This window comes from Archocentrus centrarchus, chromosome 7, assembly GCF_007364275.1.
Source record: "Archocentrus centrarchus isolate MPI-CPG fArcCen1 chromosome 7, fArcCen1, whole genome shotgun sequence".
Lineage (NCBI taxonomy): Eukaryota > Metazoa > Chordata > Actinopteri > Cichliformes > Cichlidae > Archocentrus > Archocentrus centrarchus.
In genome coordinates this window covers 12,747,023-12,765,569 of record NC_044352.1, presented here as the reverse complement: position 1 = coordinate 12,765,569, position 18,547 = coordinate 12,747,023, and the positions used below count along the sequence as shown (strand labels likewise).

The following is an 18,547-nucleotide window of genomic DNA, read 5'->3' as shown; positions in this document are numbered from 1 at the left end:
GGTGTAATATGACTGAGAATCTTTGCAGGCACAGAATTTGACGGATAACAAAACCCTTAGAAAGTTACTACAACATCTAGAAGTTTTATTGTCTGGACCTGAGGTAAGTAATTCCCAGGCTAACTGAAAGTTAATTAAAATCACTTAAACTGTACACACTTTAAAACGAAAGCCTACTTTCAAGCTTTAAATAAAGAACAAGTAAAGATCCTCATCTGCTCAAGACATGGAAGCAAACAGAATAACAGGTAAGACTTTTTTAAATCTTACGGATTAGATTTGTTTCTAGTAAAAATGCATCGAAATTGTTGTTTAATGCAAAAAAATAAAAATACAGTTTCCTGAGAGCATTACTGGGGTTGCCTATGTATGTGTGCCTTTGCATATGAAACAGCTGTTGCGTTCATGTTCAGTGGCTAAAGAAAAAACAAACACTGCTACTGTAGATGCTTCTGGAAATTTTACTGTAGGTGATGCTGGTTGCTATGGCTACTTGTACCAGTGGCACAGACTTGGACTATCAGTGAGGTTGACACTAATAACTTAAGAGTAATGATCCAAGCCCGCTTGGTTAATAATGCTGTCACTGCATCCCAACATAAATTATCATTATTTAGTTGTTTTTTTTTTTTTTTAAGTCAAACATGGCAAGAAAAACTGAATAGAAGCATCCTCTGTATGCCACTGCAGGGTAGCAGCAGGTGGATTATTGTGTGTGCTTTTGTTCCTGTCAAACAGAGCAACCTGGTCTCCATGGCCCTGTTTTTGTGGATAAATCAGCACACTTATATCCCTGTTTTGATTCAAACCAGCGCTCCATAAATCAATTACATCTCAGCTGATAAGAGAGGAACACAAAGCCCCAACAGCGACCCATCAATCCAGACAGCTTGTATTCACATCTTTTTCAAAGCCCAAGGACCTGGAACAAAGCGAGAAGGCCCATCAATCCTCACAGAGTTAAAGGATAAGTGTTTAGACTTTAACAGAAGCTTCATTAATCGAGTTATTTCAGTTATCTGTTCTCTCTACAGTGTATTTTATTATAACGCCACAGACCTACAAAGCAGTATGTCAGGAAAAAATTAAAAATAATTAAGCAGATTATGGCGAGGCGAGGCCATGTTTGTACACACTCAGCAAAACACATTAGAGGCAGGGTTTCTCTTTGTTCCCTAAAGAATGGGTTTGTTTTGCTTTTTTCAATCTAATATTTATATTACATCTTTGTGACAGTTGTCGTGTGGTAGCTGGTAAGCTTCTAAAGGCTAAGAAATATGTGGAGAAATATGTGAATATAAAGAGATATGCTATGCAGAGCTCTGCACTGTCCACAAACAGGCATTTTCTGCTTTATCACACAAAATCAGTGACAGCCACCAGTGTATGTGGCAATTGGTAAGTCTATGCAGATTTTACAAAACCTTGTTAAAGATGCACATGGCATGCAGTCAAAAGAGGACCTTTTGCCTGAAGGCTCATTTTTCTACTAAATAAAACCCATCTGTCAGTACTACAACAACAAAAATGCAAATCTGTCAAAATCTTGGAGGAGAGCTTATAAAAATTAATCTCCTGCAAAAAGCAAAAAAAAAGAAAAAACAAACTTTTAGGGTTTGTTTTTTTTTAGCAGACCTGGAGCTGTTTTATTTCAAGGACAAGGGAAAATAATAGAGGGACAATACATCTGATGCAAGAGGCAGCTAGACACAATGAAATGGGTGGCTGTGGATTTTAATTGTAAGGGATTGAATCAAGATAATGAATTCCCGTCTTTCTGTGGAGTGCCAATTTAGGACAGCAGAAAAGAAATTTGAACAAAATTCTAAATCAAAATGCTTGACAAACCTGGTGTGTCATATTCTCATTTCTTTTTGCATTGTTAAATATGTAAATTATGAGTCTGGATACAGAGATAGTGTGAACAGATAATCAGGGGGAAAAAAACAAAGGATATGGACATAACCTTGATCCAAATGCTGTGTGAGAGACCTATATAAATGCTGTATGTGAGAGCTGTATCACGGTGAATATCTGAACAGGACTGAACAGAAGTAATAAAATGCAAGAACAAAGCAAGGAAACTGACATACAGATAGTTTTTATTGCAACAGTGGGGCCCAAACAGGCACATGTAGCCCCTGTATAGAAATGATCTGCAGAGTAATCTGAGATGAAACTCTTCAGCTCTTGCTGAAGACTGATCAACAATCAAAATATGAGCTTGTATTCATGAAACTCTGCACTCATATTGACAAAATGCTACGGGAACTGTGTTCTTTCTGGATGTAAACTGAATCTCTTAAGAACACAGACCAAGACTAAAAATGTTTTACCTTTATCTCAAGAGAAGAACATTCCAGGTAAGATGCCAATAGTAAGGATTATCCCCTTGGATATGTCTCTAATTCACAGTTATAACAACTGCTGAGGCGCGACAGCCACAGAGGCCTGTCCTCTTTGTTCTGTACATGAGGGAGACCTAGAGTAAATGCATAACATAGACTATTTGATCATACCTGATTTCATCAGTTCTCTTAATTAATTCCAAGGGGAAATTACACGTTAAGTCAGAGCCTATTCCACTCTCCACGAATAGCTTTGAATAAATACTTTGGATGTTCGTCCTTCAGTCTGTGACTCCTGTCTAATATGAGATTTGATCTTTTTTTTTTTTTTTTGGTAGCTCTCTTTTTTCTATTCTTACTCATTGCTTAAAACGAATAACTTTTCTTTCATGTGTGTGCTTTCTCAGCAGTTCAACCATTTTTGTGATTGCTGTACTGCAGGAGTAAATGCATAATATTGATTCAAATTTTCCCAGTTCCCTGAAATAAAAGAACCAAGCAGTATGATGAGATTGAAAAAAAAAAAAAAAAAAAAAAAATATATATATATATATATATATATATATATATATATATATATATATATATATATATATATATATATATATATATATATATATATATATATATATATATATATATTTTTTTTTTTTTTTTTTTTACCTCTGGGAGGCTTTCATTGTCAAACAGCTGAAGGAGATGTGAATTTTCTTTTTCCACAGAGGTCAGGCACTGAGAACTAAAGCTGTTCAATAAAGGTTGATCGAAATCTTTATTTGCCTTTGTGAAAACCTTAAAGTCTTAAAGCATTTGTACTATTCTTGATGGACACTTTAGAAAGTATGCCCTTTGATATTTGAAGCATGGAGGTTTTAAATGGCCAGTGAAAGCATATTTTGCAGGTAATTAAGATTTTGATTTATTCACATAATATGCAACCCATACATTTTAATGCACAAAGTCAGCACATTATTTTGAGTCCACATTTATTGGCAAAATTATTGAAATACTGAGGTCATTATTAAGAAGTTGATGCATGCAGGCTTAATTTTTCAGTGGTCCAATAACATGTGTAGGATACAGTGTATAAATGGGTATTTAAATGTTTTTTAAAAAAAAAAAAAACTATATTGAAAGTGTAGAAATAAAATGCTGGAGCTTATCAGAGCTACAGGATGTGTGTATAACACCACACGTTTTTCAACATTTACAGAAGCAGCTGCATATTGGTGATAGCAACTTGTCCATAAGGCACATTATGTTCTACTCACAATAAGACTTATAATGCATTGCTAACTATGGTAAAGTCAACAATTGGTAATTAAAATAAATACATACATCAATATTGTGCTCATTTGAAACTTTAATTGCTGTAAACCAACCGCATAAGCATCATAAAGCCATTAGGTTCCTGTAATAGCCTTGACAGGTTTTCAGAACTGACAGTATGATTTAAGCTGTAAGATCACTAAATAGCAGCCAGCAAATAAGGTTTGTGCCAGGGAACAAGAAAAACAGACTAATGTCAACGTCTAATTGGACAGCCAGACCCTGAGCTGTTGGCCTAGTCTGCTGGAAGTGTTGGATTTTGGGGATAAGAGATGAGCAAATCAGTTGTAGTTAATACAGTTTTGGCTGCAAATTTCACCAGGTCCCCATTCTGCAATGTTAAAGACAGAATTTCACAGAAGTTTAATGAACTCTTCCTTTATCTGCACTTTATCTGTACCACCTGAGTTCTGGCCTTGTCAGAAGAATTAGTACCTAAAGTTACCAAACAGATTCAGCACTAAAAAGAAAAACTTGCAGACGTATCAGAAAATGGAAATACAGCAGTATAATTATATTTTACTTGGGCAAATGTACTTTTTAATACTGGTTGCTGTATACTTACTCTGAAAAATAAAGGCTTCTATACATGTGTTTAGGTTTCTGGATGGCAGTGCAAAAGATTTAATAAGGTCTTTTTACTGTTTTGATGATTTCTAGTTTAGTAATTTAGTTTAAAAGTGGCTTAAAGATATGAAGACTTTTGGAGCGATGTAGCCACAAAGGTTCAGTCGGTCCAGGTGTCTTCCTGTTCTGCTGCAGATGATCCTTAATTCCAACCACCAGGATCCTGTCGGAAGCTTGTAGTTAGAAGGGGTAGCGAGGGTTAGGCAGTGGATTAATATCAAATCTCTGACAAACACAGCTAGACGGGCATACATGCTTTTTCTAATCTCTGTGTAGATCTTCCCATCTGTATTGAACTTGCTGAGAAAAAAGGCAACAGAATCTGTTTTATGAGGCAAAGGCTCTAAATAGCAACAGCAAATACTGGATGCCTGCAGAGCTCTCTGGTTTCCACAGTAACTGAAACCAAAAATAGTAACCCACACCAGCGGCCATTCAGCACTGAATCCCCTGCGATAACACATGATTCTATTTATACCTTCTAATGCTGATATACTGGTATCATGTATAAATGCATCTGCCAATTACTGTCCATAGATGATATAATGGTCCAATTATAGGTTATCTCTTCTTAATCCTTGTTTGTGCTGCTGGTCCTCATTGTACGAAATCTAAATACAAATTCTTATGCTGTGATACTGAAGATATTCCACAAGAAAAACACAACCACATAACCTGTCAGTGTGCTGCATCAGAAACCTATTAACTGACTAGTTAGTCAACAGGAAGGTTTTATGCCTGCAAGGCTTTTCTCCTACAGTACAAAGACATGCTTGTTAGGTTAATTGGTGGTTCCAAATTTGTTGGATCAATTTGTGTGTGGTTGCCTGGCTCACTGTATGATAGACTGGCCTCTTGCCCAGTGACGGAATAGCGTGCATCCCTATAGACAAGACAACTCCCTTCTGACCCATAATTTGAGGGTTGCATTGAATTAGGGATGACATTTTTTTCATCTTTTTTTTATATATATATTTTTTTAACATTAAAAATCAATCAAGAATGTAGTGTAACTGTTAGATTTGGTCCTAATTTTAAACAATTACATTTATAATATGCCAAAACTTTATGTGCATTAGCTGAGTTTTTCCTTAATAGTAGGCTACGTCAGAGATTTCAAATTGCCTCTATGCACAGCTAGTCTGCAGTTCTTTTACACTTTATATGTTTTTAATGTCCAGGTTGTCATAAGATTATTTCTACAGTGTTTGCATGCCTGTCACAAAAAATAGTCACCAAAACAAAACAAAAAATTAGTTGAATACAAGGATTTCCAGCAGAGTTGTTGGATTTTCGACCTTCGTCTGATATCTGAGACATTCAACTAAAGGACAAAAAAAAAAAAACATCTGCAAATTAAATGAGACAATTAGGAAGGTACAGTTAAGGTTTATTAGTCGGGTCTGGGATTCTTTTCTTTTTCTTTTTTTTTTTCAACGCTTTTCTGCACTTAAGATGTGCCGTCTGACTCAGCTGGTTTGCGGTTAACACCGCCAACCAACACAGTGAGCGTGCTGCCCTTTGAGGTGTATCGGAAAATTGAGTTGTCAATGAGAAAGTATATTAAAACCCCAAATGAGAAAATAACGCTTCATTGGAGATAGGGTTATATAATAACACTTGGCACGAGAGGAACTCAGCAATAAATGTCTCGCCGAGGCAAGCCAATAATAATCTTTTTTTTTTTAATTTTTGACTACATCATGGGAAGCAGCATCCCATTATTACAGGGTTCAGATTTCCTGCTTTTAAGCACGAGTTGCTACAAAATTTTAAAAATAATAATAAATATACATGAATAAATATCAAATAGTGTCGGATTAAAGTAGTAATAAACGCAGTCGTGTCAGATGCTTGATTTTTAAGTGGAGTTCCTGAAAGCAGCATTAGCACTGCAGCCGCCAGCCGTGCCGCTATCTGATGATGGTATACCTGAAAGACGGATGGTCAAGGCCGTCCCCGTCTAACCTGAACATGCAAGTGTAGCTTCATTCAGCAACGGTTACAGCGCTAAACCAGGTTACTTGTTAATTTAGCTCTAGCTAGTCACATATCCTTTTTATTAAAGCATGGAGGACGACTGTGTTTGTGACTACGACTCGACCTGGGACACAGAGAGTGATGGAGAAGACCCGGCCGGAGAGAGCCTAATTCGTCGGTCAAATTCAGACAAAAACAAGTCGAGCTGGGCTTTAGTACGTGCTTTTATTATTACTCAACCATACCGTGGAGGACAAAAACATCCTCGTGTGCTCACTTGTAGCTCGTTGCTTTTGCATCCGATGCTGCGTTTGCTGTTGCCTTTAGTGGAAAGCTAACGTTAGCTTTATACATCACTGCTGCGACTTCGCTAACTAGCCTAGCTAGCCGCTAGTTTACTTTTGAGATGAAAATCGCGGAAAATATTTACTCAGGCCTGCTCAGTTAGCATTAGTCTTTAATTCTTAGTTAGAGTGGGGAGGAGTTAATTAACAATTAGACTTAATTAATTGCGGCAGTGGGAATTTGATGAACTCGACCATATATGGCAGCTTGTATGACGTTATGAGGAACAGTACAGGTCGTGACACAATTATTAATGACCACGTGATCTGTAGTCTTTAAGTTCAGTCTTCATACAGTGTTAGATCTGCTATATTTAAGTGAGACATCTGATATAGATCAGTTACTTTTATCGTATACTTAATATTTGCAGTGGCACACCACGCCCAGAAACATGAGGGCAGCAAAGGACATGCAAAACTACCGGAGAGGATACCCCGTAAGTTACACCTGAGCGTTTTAATTATTAAATTAAATAAATCTTGCCCATCACGACTGAGAGATGCTAAATTCTGCTTCTTATGTTTGGACAGAATCTTGCAGATGAGGAGTGCTCGGAGGACAAAATGAATAATTTGCAGTTTTATCTCAATAAGTTTCCCTCTGCTCCTGATGGTAAAATGCTCATGCTTAGAATATTTTTATTGTATTTGTGAAAATCGTGCTTGTGTTTGGGGTGATGATACCTGACGTTTTTGGTTTCATTTGCCACAGATATCTACATTGAATCATTTCTTAAAGAATGGAAAAATGACTACAAACGGTTGGAGAGGGTTCACTCATACATTCAGTGGTATGTAGCATTTGAGACTTTAAACTTTATGCTTTAGCAATGGCCAATCTCAGAGCAATAAAACTGATCCCAGATAACTTTTGCCTTCTTGATGGCCTTGTAGTCTGGTGCCTGTTACCTACACACATTCACTCATTTCAAGGTTTGCACTTCCTCCATTCTTTGCTTCCCCTTTTTTGTAAACAGGAAGAGGCATTCTTCCTTCTCGGCTTCTTTTATGACGTGTGCCCCATTTGCATCATAAATCTTTTATTATAGACAACTTTATTTTATTATCTCAGATGTAACAGTCATATTGTGTTTTTTAATTCACAACAAAGCTGATCATACAGTTGACCGTAGTTAAGTAACACTACTCTTGAATACTGTATGGCTTGCTTGTTTATAGCATCCTTCCACAAGGACTGTGCAAAAGTCTTGGGCCACCTGCCATTTCTTTATATTTGCAATAGTTCTCCAGACTTTCTGAAGGTCTTTCAAAGGTTTTCTTTGGACATTGGCTGCTTTTTCACTTATTTTTAGTCCAGACCATTTTCAGAGGAGTCTTTTGTTTGTTTGCTAAGCATGAAAAAAACACCTAATTCAAGGGATGATCTAGTGTTGTCTACACATAATAGAAAACTTTGCAGAATTGTATCTTTAGGCACTTTGATCCTTGTAGCCTGTCAAAAAAGAAAAAACACCCTTCCCATTTCTTTAATTGAATCTATGGAAAAGCCAAAAAAAAAAGAAACACAGTTTGGCAGGCATTAAAATAATATATTTGCCACCAACTATGTGATTCACAAAGCCTGGCATATCTTAGCGTAATGTGCAGCGTGTATTTAAAAAAAACTGAGGAAACTGAACAAGTGGAGGACCTAGAAGCAGATGAGCAGCAGATCAAAGTCATATCCTTACAAAATAGGAAAGAAATCCAGCAAAGACCTGATACAGGTTCCTGAGAGATGCATCTGGCCTTTCAGTTGATCCATCTACTGTTCACTGAAGCCTCATCGGAAATAGTCTCAGTGGAAGGGTGGCTGTCAAAGAGCTTTTCTTAAGGATGGTAAACAGGGAGAAAAGGCTGACGTGTTGAGATCTTGTCAAAACTGATAGATGGATGAATGCAGAAAAGTACCATCAGATGTTGGCCCACTATAAAATACTATCTGGAAAGTATCAGTATCGTCACTTGCCGACATTATCCCAAGGACACTGCTAATGCAGTAAAAGCATACCTGGATAGAAAAACATACAGTGGAACATTATCAGTCATGGATTGGCCTCCCCAGAGCCCCCACCTCGACATTATTGAAGCAGTGTGGGATTATTTTGATAGAGAATGGAACAAAAGGCAGCCAACATCCAAAGTAGAGCTTTAGATTGGCCTTCAAGAAATTACAAGACAATGTGCCTAAAAGAATTAAAACTTTGTTGAAGAATAAAAGTGGTCATATCAAATATTGACTTTCAAGCTTATTAGAATTGTATAAACTTTCCTTTATTTACTGTTTTTGTTCCATGTATATTTGCACATTTCAATAAATCATGGCACCTATTTCCCATTTCCTATCAAGATATAAAGAAATGGGGGGTGGCTCAAGACTTTGGCATAGTACGGTATATTCCAGCTATGTACCTCTATTATATGTTGAGGGTAAAAATCCTTATATAAAAGATACACCTGTCCATCCTCGATCATAGCTACATCAGCGCGCCTCCTCTGTCCTCCTGACACATTTTAGGAATTGAGATATTTTTGAGCACGGAGCACTGAGATCGATTTCCAGATCGCAGGCAGGAAGATGGAGGAGATGGAGAAATGAGAAAAGCCTACATTCTGTGTGTGCACAAGATCTGAAGCAGCAAATGCTTTTCCCCATCCAGAGTGCATACCAGCATACCAAAATAAATGTGGAGTGTTCACACATGGGGGGGGGGGGGGGGGGGTTGTTACATATACCCTTTCATGGTGTATTGATACAGTAGTTACTGTAAATAACCAGAAAAGAATTAGTAATACAATGAGGGTTGTCATGTTTGTTTACACAGTGATAAGTTTTGTTTAAAAGTGTTTTTAAGAAGTAACCAGTTTATGAAATTATAGCATATGCATGTTTTTTTTATACTGGATGAAGGACTGAGAAAATATATTTAGGTCATAAACAGTTCACAGGGACAGCTGGCATCATCTTCATTGAATTAAACTGTTGTGTCATTAGGAGTTAATTGGTTTTCTGTTCTTTCTCTTTCTCTCTTGAACCGTCTGCCTTTGCAAGGCTGTTTCCACTGCGAGAACCAGGGGTTAATTACATGGCTTCAGAACTTACCAAGAAGGAAATTGAGGTAAGTGTATAATGGAAAGCACTCTACCAAACAGTTGCACTTAGTTAGCTATGACTTTACTTTCTAACACAACACAAAGCAACAAAAAATAATTATTTGACCAGTTAGGTTAATGCTTTAAAGTTATATCTGAAGAGTGCAAAGCCAGAATCAAGTGCATACAGAAGTTAACCCTGTGAACCCTGAACCATGAAATGAGGCGTAGAGTTCCAAAAGTAAAATGAAGATGCATCAAAAGACTGGAAATTTTTCAGACTTGATACGATTCTAGCCCAGGCCATTATAGTTAACTAAAACTAGATGTGGGAAAAAAAATTTTTTAGTTAACTAAAACATTAAAAACAGTTTGGGGGAAAAAAGATTTTGTGAACTTGGAAAAATTAAATAAAAATACAGAGGAAATATCCTTAGTTTAATTTGGTAAAATTTATTATCCCAACTTGCCTGATGAGACTTTGATGGACATGTTTGAGAGTTTGGATGTCTATAAGACTGTGAGTCAACTGCTTTAAAAAAGTGCTGTTTTTATTTTAATACCTTCCTAAATATTGCCTCTGGCATATGCCCTCCATACAATAATACTTAAAAAAAAAAAATTAATTAAAACCAACACTGAAACTGATCAAAACTAAACTGAAACAAGCAAATCCACGCTGGAAATAAAAATGAATTTAAAACAACAGGAAAAAAAAAATTAATTACAAAATCCAAAACTATAGTAACTCTGATTCCAGTACATTCAGGCTCTGTTTCATCAAAATTCAATGAACAGGTTTAGGAAGCATGGCTGTCTGGAAATTGCACCTACCCCAGTTTGGTTCATCTCTTCAAGAACTCTGGGTACTTTTGGTCTTAGAACTGAACTCCTATCATGAAAATTAAAGCCAGCCAACTGGTTAAATTTCAGTGACCCAAAATTAATAAAATTTAACTACATTTATTTCAAAAGCATTTTGACTGCAGACCAGCATAGGCTTATAAAATTAAACATGCTTAATTTTCTCTGTATATTTTTACACACATCTCCCATTATTTAGCCTTGTATCGAATTGCATTTAATCATACAGATGTCTTTAAAGTTTTGTTTGTTTGTTTTTTGCACCATAAATACTCACTAGGCCTTCAAGAAGAACGAGGATGCCAAAAGGAGGCTAGTCGAGTCCTATGAACTCATGTTGGGCTTCTATGGCATCCGTTTGGTTAACAAAGAGACGGGTGAAGTTAAACGTGCGGAAAATTGGAAGGAGCGCTTTGGAAACCTGGAGCGGTAAATATTATTCTTATGTCAGTAATTTCCTATAGGTAGTTATTGGTTTGTAGCTACAGTTAACACTGCCTTATCCTTCACAGAAATATGCACAACAACCTGCGGATCACTCGCATCTTGAAAAGCCTGGGGGAGCTTGGCTTTGAACACTATCAGGCCCCTCTGGTGCGCTTCTTCCTGGAGGAAACTCTGGTCAAGAAGACTCTTAGCAGTGTTAAACGGAGTGTGCTTGACTACTTTCTGTTTGCTGTGCTGGACAAGCATAAACGTCAGGAGCTTGTGCGCTTTGCTTATCTTCACTTTGAGCCAAAGGATAAATTTGTGTGGTGTCCCAGAAAGATTCAAAGACAGTTCAAAAAGGCAGAGAAGAGACCTGATGCTGTTGGAAATGGAGATGGAAAGGATGAAGCCTTTTCACGTGGTAAAGGCAAAGATGGAGAAGCAGCCCCACAGCAGAAGGATGATGGACTGGATAGTGTCGCAAAGGCTCAGAAAGGAACTGATAAAACTGCAGTTAAGGACAAAAGCAAACTGCTTGAGGTGTCCTCTGAGCCAAAACCAGAGTCTGAGGCCGTCGGAAATGGAAATGTGGAGACTGAGTCTAATAATGACATTTTGGGGAATGGAAATGACTCTTCAGATGATGTTAATGAAATGGATCATTCGCCCAGTAACAACACTGTGACAGGTCAAAACGAGTCCTGTGCAGACAGTGAGCAGAAATTTACCAGTAACTTGAAGGACCAGGATGGAGAAATAAATATGCAAACAGATGGGGATGTAGAACCTGAAAAACCACCGAAGAAGAAAAAAGAAGATAACAGGGTGCTGCCAAGCAACGGCCTGGCTGGGGGCTTACCCAGTGGGCAGATAGAGGATAAAGCTGTTCCTAATAAAGCCACTGGTCAAACGAGCCCATCAGCGCAAACGCCTCATAAGACTTCAAAACACTCACCCTCTCTGTCTTCAGAAAGGGAGGAAAAAATTCCAAGGACTGATTTTAATCAAGTGCCACATAAAAAGGAAGCAGAAGAAACGTTGCAGGAAACTCTGTCTGCAGCAAATGGGTCACTGATGAAAACCGACAATGGTGTGGATGAACAGACAAATGGGAAGGAATCTGAGGATATTGATATGGAATCAAACCCCACGACCTCAGACCAAAATGGGGGGAACTCATTAATGAACTGATGGACAAAATTTATATTAAATTAAATGGGGGAAAAATGTAATATAGGGACAGGGGATGGCTTAAAGACTTTCTAGGCCTTATTTCTGCTATATTTGATGTTAAGATGTTAACTTTGAAGGACTATACAGCTACCAGCCACAACATTAAAACCACTTTGAGGTTGAAGTAAATAACACTAATTTTGCTGTTTTTGCTGAGAAACCTTGGGTCCTGGCATTTATGTATTTTAGCACATCACCCACCCAAACATTGCAGACTAAGTACATGCCCAGCCGCAGTGCTTCCCCCAACAGGAAGCCAACACATCACAAAAACTGCTCAGGAAAATTACAAATCACCCGTAGTGTTCACTCCGTCAACACCAAACTCCCCAGAACCCAATCCAACATGCCAGAAGGAGCCCAGACCATGAAGGACCTAATTCTCAACCATCAGGACCCAAACTTCTTTGTGTCAGACACCACCAAACCGTGTCCATGCCTTGAGTGAGGTTGGGGCAAAGCTGTTTGGTGGAATGAAGAGGACCTGCACAATATTAGGTAGTTATTTGTAATGTTGTGGCTGATCTGTGTATGAATTGATTAATTTGCTAAATGTGGGACTGGATTTAACTCTATTTCTACATGGCCATCAGACAATATTAAAGAATAAGGCGCACAGCATTGTATATTTCTGACTTTTCAACAAATCAAAAAAAGACCAAAGCAGCAGTGTCTTATTAGTTAGGCCCCAGGCAGACAGGCCTAGAGACTGATTGGTGACTGCCTGGCAGCCAGTGATTGCAACAGAAAAAGAAAAATGGGTATTCCCTGACAGGCGTTCTGGTTGGTTGCCACCCGGTAATCACGAGTCACTAGGGGAAAATGTGTATTCTCCAACCAAGTTAATGAGTGGTTGCAGGAGGTTGCTTGCTATTGCTCAGAGAAATTGGTTGCAAAGAGGTACACAGTGCTGCACCGAAAATGTATCTGCTATTGCTTTGGTCACTAGCAGGTTCCCTCAGCCACCCGTAGCTTGCATGGAAGATGCTGGCTTGTGGTGCAAATTGGAAATGGAAACCATTACCTTCAAAGTGATAGTTGCATCTTGCTAGTTTAGCAGTAAAGGCACAACTTGCAACACAAACGTTCCGGTTTGTGTTGCAAGTCAGTGTCTTTCATGAAAACTGTGAGCAATTTGAGGTTTTTGGTGCAGCACCCTCTTTGTGACAGCCATCAACTGCTCACCAACCAGTCAGGGAATACACGTTTCCCTAGAGACCAGAGGTTGCCGATCACCATCTAGGCTTGTGTGACTGAGGCCTTAGACTGTCAGTAATTTCACCATGTCATCTGTGGCAGAGAGCTCCAAATAAATTCAGATCTAGAGAATATGGGAATCTTTAAAACCAGGTCAGGGACCTGCTTCATTTTTGAAAAAGGCTTGGTTTTTACAGCTGAGAAGTAAATGTAACATTCAAACAGTAATATACTGTATATTTTTTACAGTGCCAGGACAGTGCATGGGGGGATTGTGACTGTGTGGCTCATTGATGTATTTTCAGTAGTTCTTGGACTACAGTGGAGGCCTATGGTACCTAGAGCTCAACTGCAGTATGTGAGTTGGATAAATCCATTGCTTGTTTTGGTCTTTTCATTTGTCAACAGTAAAAATATAGAATATGGCTTGTCTTATTCTTTAAAGTCACTATGACTAAGACTGTCAGCAACAGATACTTATTAATTCTACAGAATTCATAAAGCACTATTATTACTGTATATCAATGAAATGAAGTTTTCAGTGTTTTTAACACCTTGATACTTTGACTTTTGACATTTTTTGCACTGAGAAATACTTACTTGGAAGAGCTTTTTTTTTCCCCTCTTTGAGCCTTTTTTTGTGTGTGTGAGTAAAACATTCTGTACTGGTTTGTGTTTCTGCTGGATCCTGCTGTTGAAATGGAATTAAGACTCAATATCATTCAAGTTATATTTCAGTAGTGTTGCACAGTCTGTATGTCTCCATACAGATTTAGGAAGTAGACCTTTGAACAACTGAAAGCCTTGCCAAAAATGTGATAAGACTGCTTGATTGTACACTGTGTAATTCTTTGTGGCAGAATTGATAAAGCTTTGGATATAATTTAAAGTCTACTGTATGTTAATTTGAAATGGGTGCAGTCAGTGAAAAATTATGAGCCAGGTTGATTATATTGATGCATTTTTTTATATTTGCACTTAATTTTCACTGTTAATTGTTCAAGTTACTGTATTTGCCTAATGAAATGGTAATAACTTAATTAACTTTATATATATTACCCCCAACCCCCCCCCCCAAAAAAAAAACCTAAATACCTGGCTGTTAATGAAGCAGAATAAAGCTGTACTATTTTCTGATCTTTTATGAACTGCATTTGTGTTTAACAAAGATTTTGAGTCCAGACTGTTAAATTGCAATTCACAATTGCAGTGACACAGCATTTGCTCCCATTTCTGAGACTCTTACTTGCTTTTTCAGTGTAGTCTAAATATCAGTACCCCCCCCCCCCCCCCCCCCCCCCCCCCCACACACACACACACACACACACACACACAACATAAAGACTTGAGACAGTGAAAAGAGGTGATTCACAGCAGTGAGAAGAAAAGAAATACTGATGCAAAACAACTTGTTCAGGCCTCAGGGGCAGTGTGGAGTCAAGGGTGTGAGGGAGAGCCAGAAATATACAGTGCTAGTGTTTCAGCATTGTGTCTATTGCATTGTCTCAGTCTCTACATATACTCATCCCCTCTTTTGAACATTACAAACAAAGCTCTTTATAGACCTCAGTGGAAATTTTACATTTAGATTGTGAATCACAGAAGTTTTGTCTGTGTTAATGGTTGATGATTTATGTTTCTTTTAGTTTATCCAGCCAAAGGACCGATGAGCTTGTGCCATGGCATGGCCTCTGGCCAGCCAGCTGTCCACAATTCACAACAGTCACTACTCTTACAGGACTGGTTTTAGCAAAGCTTGCATACAGTTTTCACCTAATCAGTATTCACTGTTTGTGCTCGATGTCACATTTGTCATTTTACAATAACCTGTTAAATCTTGACAATTATGATTCAGGGAGCTACTACATTGTTATGATCAAGCTGCAAAATGTTAATCCCACAGTGTGATGATGTGCTCTAACTGAGGTAGGGCTGAAGCATCTCGAAAACCTAAGGATTTGTACAATTAAATATCAAATAGTTACAAGTTCAAGCAGCTAAATTCTGAGAATTTGTGTCTTTTAACAACAATTAGACAAAATTAAAATGGGCTGTGCATTGTTAATTTTTCTGTGCAATTTCTGATATTTTATAGAACAAAATGTCCATAGCTTGGGACATTTATTAAACTACAATAAACTACAATGCTACAACAAGTGGTTTATGTGAATGGCTCATATGGTTGAGTTTGTGTTGAATCCTTGCAAACGCTCGGCCACACTGGAATAAAAATAGGACAGTAGCCTCCTTGTGACTAGGAAAGATTGGTGGTTGCCCACAGATTTTTTTTTTTTTTTTTTTTTGCAATTGGCAACTGATTACACATTGTGGCAACTACTTTAAATCTGCACAGGTTGTATGCTGGGGGCAACCTGTCTCCAACTAACTGCAATCTGACTCAGACTGCCAAAGGTTTGCAAATAATTGCTATCTCATTCTTAAATGCAGACAGATTGGTAACACATTGTAATCAATGGAGTCACTCCACCAGCGTGCAATAGGGGATTTCACTCAACTGGTTGTATTATGGTTACATTTCTATATAAAAGCAAGGCCCAACATCATTCTGTATTAAATCGCTGTCCTGCAGCAACTATATCAATGTGTGGAGGAAGTTCCAAATTTCTGTTCCAAATCTATGAGTTTATGGCTGAACTCTGAATGTAAGTAGATGATGTAAGTTTCTGCGTATGTAGACGGCTTCTCTGGCAAAACCTGTAGACGTTCCAAGGATGCTTTAAGACAAGTGAACAATGAATTGCAGTAATCCAGATGTGATGAAATAAAGGCATGAATAACAATTTCCAATTCAAAGCATGACACAATGGAGCTCAACTTTGCAATATTTCTGAAGTGATAAAAGCAAGAGCACACCAGAGATTTAACATGAGCATCCACAGTGAAAGCTGTCAAAAGTTACCCCAAGGTTCCTGATAGAAGATTTAGTAAAAATGGCAAGGAGACCTAGAGATTCCATTGCATTAGGCACATCTAACTTTAATAGAGACATCCATGCAACATCTATAGTTTAGAAACACCTTGGGGCTTAAAAGAGTTATGTAACAGAATGTCAACTGCATAGCATTGGTAAGAAATGTCCTCAGTGGTCAAAATGTGCTGAAGAGGGAGCAAATACAACAGAAACGGTAAAGGCCCCAAAACAGAACCTTGTGGCACACCATAGACAGAAGACCTGAACTTAGAAGCAGCCACAGAAAACAATCATTCAGACAAATATGAAGAGAACCACTCTTAAGCAGACTCTGATACACCCATCCAGTATTTCAACCTATCGAGCATAATGGTGATGGTCAAGAGGTCAAGTTCAACATCAGCAAAAAAGAACATTCTCCTGCATCACTAACATCAAAATGTCATCAGAGAGGAAAGCTGTTTCAGTGGAATGAGCTCTATGAAAGCCAGACTGAAAATTATCAAGAATGATTTGTCTAGAGCACCTGCAAGCTGCTTTGCAATAACCATTTCTAAAATTTTAGCAGTTCAATTCAATTCAATTCAATTTTATTTATATAGCGCCAAATCACAACAAACTGTCGCCTCAAGGCGCTTTGTATTGTGGGTAAAGACCCTACAATAATACAGAGAAAACCCAACAGTCAAAAACGACCCCCTATGAGCAAGCACTTGGCAACAGTGGAAAGGAAAAACTCCCTTTTAACAGGAAGAAACCTCCAGCAGAACCAGGCTCAGGGAGGGGCAGTCATCTGCCGCGACCGGTTGGGCTGAGGGGAGAGAAAGACATGCTGTGGAAGAGAGCCAGAGATTAATATCAATTAATGATTAAATGCAGAGTGGAGTATAAACAAAGTAAATAAGGTGAATGAGAAGAAACAGTGCATTATGTGAACCCCCCAGCAGACTAGGCCTATAGCAGCATAACTAAGGGATGGTTCAGGGTCACCTGATCCAGCCCTAACTATAAGCTTTATCATAAAGGAAAGTTTTAAGCCTAATCTTAAAAATAGAGAGGGTGTCTGTCTCCCGAATCCAAGCTGGAAGCTGGTTCCACAGAAGAGGCGCCTGAAAGCTGAAGGCTCTGCCTCCCATTCTACTCTTAAGTATCCTAGGAACCACAAGTAAGCCAGCAGTCTGAGAGCGAAGTGCTCTATTGGGGTGATATGGTACTATGAGGTCTTTGAAATAAGATGGTGCCTGATTATTCAAGACCTTGTATGTGAGGAGAAGAATTTTAAATTCTATTCTAGATTTAACAGGGAGCCAATGAAGAGAAGCCAATATGGGAGAAATATGCTCTCTCTTTCTAGTCCCTGTCAGTACTCTAGCTGCAGCATTTTGGATCAGCTGAAGGCTTTTCAGGGAGCTTTTAGGACAGCCTGATAATAATGAATTACAATAGTCCACCCTAGAAGTAATAAATGCATGAATTAGCTTTTCAGCATCACTCTGAGAAAGGATGTTTCTAATTTTAGAAATATTGCGCAAATGCAAAAAAGCGGTCCTACATATTTGTTTAATATGTGCATTGAAGGACATATCCTGGTCAAAAATGACTCCAAGATTTCTCACAGTGTTACTGGAGGCCAAAGTAATGCCATCCAGAGTAAGTATCTGGTTAGACACCATGTTTCTAAGATTTGTGGGGCCGAGAACAAGAATTTCAGTTTTATCTGAATTTTGAAGCAGGAAATTGGTCCTAGCACAGAACCCTGTGGAACTCCATAATTAAGTGCAGGTGGTGGGAGACAGAAGGACTCTGACCAAAATAACATCACTGATGGACAAGGTCTCCCATCCCATGCATGAAACTGTTGCTGAGCTGGAGAGCTCCTTCAGTGACAGACTGCTGCATCCTAAATGCACAAAGGAGCGTTACCGCAGATCCTTCCTCCCAGCAGCTGTAAGACTTTATAACCATCACTGCTCCCAACAAAAACCACAATAGCCTACACAATGTAGGATAATATATAATAATAATAATAATAATATACTGTAAATAGTCCGGCACATCATGCACATTGTATATAGTGTTATTATTAGTAGTAGTATTAAGGTTAATATTGTTTGTTGATTTTATATATATTCTTTTCTTAATAGTGTGAATTATTATATCTTTATTTATAT

The 18,547-nt window shown here is 38.2% G+C and overlaps 1 protein-coding gene across 2 annotated transcripts; it reads left to right on the top strand.

Moving 5' to 3' along the window:
• The first annotated feature begins 6,208 nt into the window (after positions 1-6,208).
• Positions 6,209-12,376, top strand: ogfr (opioid growth factor receptor). Of its 2 annotated transcripts, none has more exons than XM_030734720.1 (7): positions 6,209-6,499; positions 7,000-7,065; positions 7,160-7,241; positions 7,341-7,419; positions 9,681-9,747; positions 10,866-11,014; positions 11,098-12,376. In XM_030734720.1, the coding sequence occupies exons 1-7, from the start codon at positions 6,374-6,376 to the stop codon at positions 12,203-12,205; spliced, it is 1,677 nt and encodes a 558-aa protein (XP_030590580.1). In that variant the 5' UTR covers positions 6,209-6,373; the 3' UTR covers positions 12,206-12,376. The 2 variants fall into 2 exon arrangements, with proteins under 2 accessions (XP_030590580.1, XP_030590582.1); XM_030734722.1 differs by having other exon boundaries at positions 6,236-6,323.
• Positions 12,377-18,547: the final 6,171 nt, after the last annotated feature.

Coding starts and splice junctions, on each gene's coding strand:
- ogfr (XM_030734720.1), top strand. CDS start 6,374: ATGGAGGACGACTGTGTTTGTGACTACGACTCGACCTGGGACACAGAG. Junction 6,500..6,999: donor ACAAGTCGAGCTGGGCTTTA/GTACGTGCTTTT, acceptor TAATATTTGCAG/TGGCACACCACGCCCAGAAA. Junction 7,066..7,159: donor ACTACCGGAGAGGATACCCC/GTAAGTTACACC, acceptor ATGTTTGGACAG/AATCTTGCAGATGAGGAGTG.